Source organism: Pteropus vampyrus, unplaced genomic scaffold (genome assembly GCF_000151845.1).
Source record: "Pteropus vampyrus isolate Shadow unplaced genomic scaffold, Pvam_2.0 Scaffold406, whole genome shotgun sequence".
Taxonomy (NCBI): domain Eukaryota; kingdom Metazoa; phylum Chordata; class Mammalia; order Chiroptera; family Pteropodidae; genus Pteropus; species Pteropus vampyrus.
In genome coordinates this window covers 248,143-252,654 of record NW_011889187.1, presented here as the reverse complement: position 1 = coordinate 252,654, position 4,512 = coordinate 248,143, and the positions used below count along the sequence as shown (strand labels likewise).

Sequence of the window (4,512 nt, the reverse complement as noted above, 5' to 3'; positions counted from 1 at the left end):
CGTCGCTCATCTCGAAAGGCGCTTTGGGGATCAGTCCTTCGGCCGCTCGTTTCCTCCAGGGGAGGACGCCGCGCGCACATCGCCGCCTCCGCGCTCGCTCGTTTTGTGGGTTTCTTTTTTCTACCGGATCGTTTAACGACGAAGGACTTTAACTCCAGAGTGTTCCCCCTGACGCCCTGCCCATCTGGGCGCGGTTTTCTGAGGGCCGCAGGGACCGGTCCCCTCTGTGCCAGGGCTCCTCTGGCACGTCCCCTGGGGCTGCGTCGTGCCCTGTCCGCATTTATTTTGCGAGTTGTCGCGGGAAGATGCGGGGGCATCCTGGGCACCAGGCCTGTCCTGCTGGTCTCACGTGGCCTTCGTGGACCTGGCCCATCATCAGGTCCATGGCCATCCCCGCACCCCAACCAGGTGTCCCCTGGGCACCCGCGGCACCCGCTGTTCTTCCAGCCATGTGACCTTCTCCTGCTTTCCCCTTAAGTTTCCAGATTGCGTCTTCTCTCTCTAAAGAGCTCTGTGCCCTGGTCTTCGGGGTCAACACGTTCCTTGCCACCGTCCTGAAGACCGCCATCACCCTCGTGGTTTCCGACAAGCGGGGCCTGGGCCTCTCGGTGCACTCACAGGTGAGTCCCGTGTCGGGCGATTTCCAGGGAGGGCGGTGTCTGGACCAGGGCCTCCCGGTGCCCACCCGACCAGCAGCGTCCCCCTCTGTGGGGCCCAGAGCACAGACCTACCGAGGGCGGGGGCCACGCACGGGGGGCCGGGCGTCTCCGGCCGGATACACTGGACCCACCGAGCACAGGAGAGGAAACGAGGCCCCGAGCAGGGACGGGAGGCTCAGCGGGCACGGTTCCGGGAGCCGTGATGGCCACCACCGTGCTGGCCGGCCCTGCTCCTTCGGGGCCCAGATCTGCGCAGGGTGTGCCCGACCCCAGTGGGAACCGTGTGGCCTCCACGTGTGGCCAGGTCCCCTTTGGAGGAGGCCTCTGGCTCCAGGCCTTCCACGGATCTGGACTCAGCCGTCCACCTGGCCTGGGAGGGGCCCCGGTTGTCCCTGCTGGGCAGCGGGGCTTCCAAGGGGCCCGCGGCTGGGCGGGAAGGGCTTGCAACACCTTGCCCAGGGGCTGGGCCTCCCTCGCGTGTCCTGGCCCCAGCCCCTCCCATGTGGCGACGCCACATCGGGTGCGTTGAGAACACGCGTTGGTTTTCTCCGGCTGGTTTTATTTCTGAGTCAAAGCGTAACTCCAGAAGTTTAGGGACCTGACACGGGGTCCAGAACAGGCCTTCCAGCTCCCCTGTCCCTTCTCCTGTTGGGAGCTCCGTGTGTCCCTTTCACTCCATCCTGCGTGGTGACAGCGGGGACAGGTGTTCAGTCTCAGCGCGGGCAGAGCATAGCGGCCGGTGGCCAGGGGCTGGCCTGGGTGTGCTCGTTTCTCCGAGTAAGCTTTTCCTTTTTGGGCAACTGCTCACTCACATGCGGTGAGAGGCCGTAGCGATCCACACCGCCCGTGCCCGGTTCCCCACGCGCGTCCTGCAGTTCTCCAGTGCAGTGTCGCTGCCGGGATGTTGACCTTATAAGGTCAAGAGACAGAAGGCTCCCTCCCCCCAGGGGCCCTCGGCCTGCCCCCTCGCAGCCGCGCTACCTGACTGCCACCCTGTCCCCTCCCCAGCTCCGGGCAGCCACGGTCTGCCCTCCGCCTCTCTAACCTTTCGTGTCTAGCGTGCCCCTTAGATGGGATGCTGCAGTACATAAACTTTGGGGCCTGGCTTTTTCTACCCAGCCTGGTTCCAGCGAGATCTGCCCGGGTCCTCGCGTGTGTCACCGGGTCACCTCTGCTCAGTGCTACGTGCTGTTCCATGTGGGCGGGCCACAGCTGGCTTACACTCACCGCGGAGGTCCCTGGGGTGTGCCCAGTTCTCGGTGGTTACGAATAAACCTGCTGTAAAATTTGTTGATAGGTTTTGTGTGAATGTAGGTTTTCATATCTCTGGATAAATGTCCAAAAGTGTAGCTGCCGAGTCATGTGGCAGGTGCGTGCTTCTTAAGAAGCTGTCGACCTGTTTTTCGCAGCACTGTACCATTTTACGTTCCCTCCAGCCGCGGGTGAGAGACCCGGTGCCTCCAGGCCCTCGCCGGCTTCTGGTGGCGTTTTTTAGCCATTCTGATAGGTGTGTGGTGACGGCGCATTGTGGTTTTAATTTGCATTCCCCTGATGGAAGGTGATGTTTCTCTCCACGCGCTCATTTGCCATCTGTATATCCTCTTTGGTGAAATGTTTCTACACCGTTTTTTTAGTATGCCTTTTATTTCTGTTTCTGGCCTTGTGGCGCTGGCTAGAACTTTGTCTTCGGTCTTTTTCCTTCTGCCGTGGGCTTATTTTGCTCGTCTTCTTCCGGGCTCGAGATGGGAGCCGAGATTAACAGTGTCGCGTGTAGTGCTGTACACTTCCCCGTCAGCACTGCTTTAGCTGCATCCCGCAGATTTTGACATGTTGTATTTTCATTTTCATTCGTTTCTTTGTATTTTTTGAAATCTCTGGAAGCTTTCTCTTTGACCATGACTTTTTCAAGGTGTGTTTCGTTTGCAAGCGTCTTGGTATTGTCCAGTGATCCTTGTTAGTGATTTCTATTCTGATTCTGTTTTGTGATTAGAGAACGCAGCCTTATGTTATAAATCGTTTTAAGTTTGCCGAGGTTTTCTATGGCCCAGGGTGTGGTCTGTCTGGTTAGATGTTCCACGGACACTTGTCGGGCGCGGTCATCTGTCAGTGCTGACTCGTTCCTGTCGCTCGTTTCTTCTCCGTTGTGGGTTTTCCGTCTGGTTCTGTTGTCGAGAGAGGGGTGTTGGCGTCTCCACTATAACTGTGGATTTGTCTGTTTCTTCTCTCAGTTCTCTCACATTTTGCTTCATCTTTACAGCTCTTTAGTTCGTTGCATACAAATTTGGAATCGCTGTGTGTCTTGGTAGGTTGAGCCTTTTATTAGCATGTAATGTCCTTCTCTGTCTCTGGTCATTTTATCTCCAAATTCTCCTTTACTTGACATTAATATGGCCACTCCTGCTTTCCTGTGATTAATGTTCAAATCATAGAGCCTTCACCATCTTTTTGCTTTAACTTGATTGTATTATTATATTTGAAGTGAGTTTCTCGTGGACAGCATATAGTCGTATTATTTTTTTAATTAAAAATTTTTAAATTACTTTAATTACTTTCAAGTATACACTACATTGGTTAGACATCTGCATAGTTCATAAAACGATCCCAATCACTCCCTCCCTCCCCTGGCCCTTCACCCGGCCGACGTGCTAATGCCGACCGCATTCCCTGTGCCGTGCTCCCCGTCCCCATGACCACCCGTCAGCTACTAATTTGTGCCTCTTCAACCCTTCACCCCACTCTCTCAGCGCCCCCAACACCTTCTCTGTCCGTCACCAAAATGTCCACCATATTCGTGAGTCTGTTTTGATTAGTTTGTTCTTTTCGTTCCTTAGATTCCGCATATAAGTGAAATCATATAGTGTTTACCTTTCTCTGTCTGACTTAAATACCTTCTAGGTCCATCAAGGCAATATCTTTTTCCACCCTCTTCCTTTTAGTCTGTGTGTGTCTTAATCTGAAGTGAGTCTCGTGGGCAGCATGCAGGGGTCTTTTTTTCGTATCCATTCAGCCACTCTCTCTTTTGGTTGGAGCACTTAATTCTTCTCCATTTGAGGTGCTTATTGATAGGACTGTAGTTGTTATTCTTTATTCCTGTTTTTGATACGTGTTTTTTCTTCTTAAAGAAGTCTCTCCAGCATTTCCTGTAATACTGGCTTGGTGGTGATAAATTCCTTTAGCTTCTTTTTGTCTGGAAAGCTCTTTATCTGTCCTTTGACTCTAAATGATAGCTTTGCTAGATAAAGTATTCTTGGTCGTAGCTCCTGGGTCTTCATCACATCAAATATTTTGTGCCAGGCCCTTCTGTCCTGCATAGTTTCTTCTGAGAAATCAGCTCCAGTCTTATGGGGGCTCCTTGTAGGTAACTAACTGCTTTTCTCTTGCCGCTTTTAAGATTCTCTCTTTGGATTTAACCTTTGGCATTTTAATTATAATATGTCTTGGTGTGGAGCCTCTTTGGATTCCTGGTTTTTGGGATTCTGAGCTGCCTGGGGTTGTATGTCTCTTTCCTTCACCAGGTGAGGGAGGTTTTCCATCATAATTTCTTCAAATAGCTTTTCAGCGTCTTATTTTCCTTCCGGTATACCGATGAGATGGATGTTTTTACCTTGAATAGTGTCCCATAGGCTCCTTAAATTATTTTCATAGTCTTGGCTTATTTTTTCTTGCCATTCTGATCGAGTGCCCTTGGCTTTCTCGTCCTCTATGTAGGTCACTCGATCCTTTCTTTATTCACTTTGCTTATTCTATTTAATACTCTTCTCATCTCAGATAACGTGATCTTTATTTCAGGCTGGTTCCCTTTTATGATTTCCGTTTCTGTTTTTATGTTCTCTGTCTCGTTGTTGAAGTTCTC

At 52.1% G+C, this 4,512-nt stretch overlaps 1 protein-coding gene across 1 annotated transcript in view; it reads left to right on the top strand.

The window, feature by feature from the left end:
- The window catches only part of SLC19A1 (solute carrier family 19 member 1), a 37,759-nt gene that overhangs the window by 29,479 nt on the left and 3,768 nt on the right, over positions 1-4,512 (top strand). Inside the window, 1 exon segment of the mRNA XM_023523758.1 lies at positions 380-620. Coding sequence (XP_023379526.1) covers positions 380-620 — 241 coding nt within the window.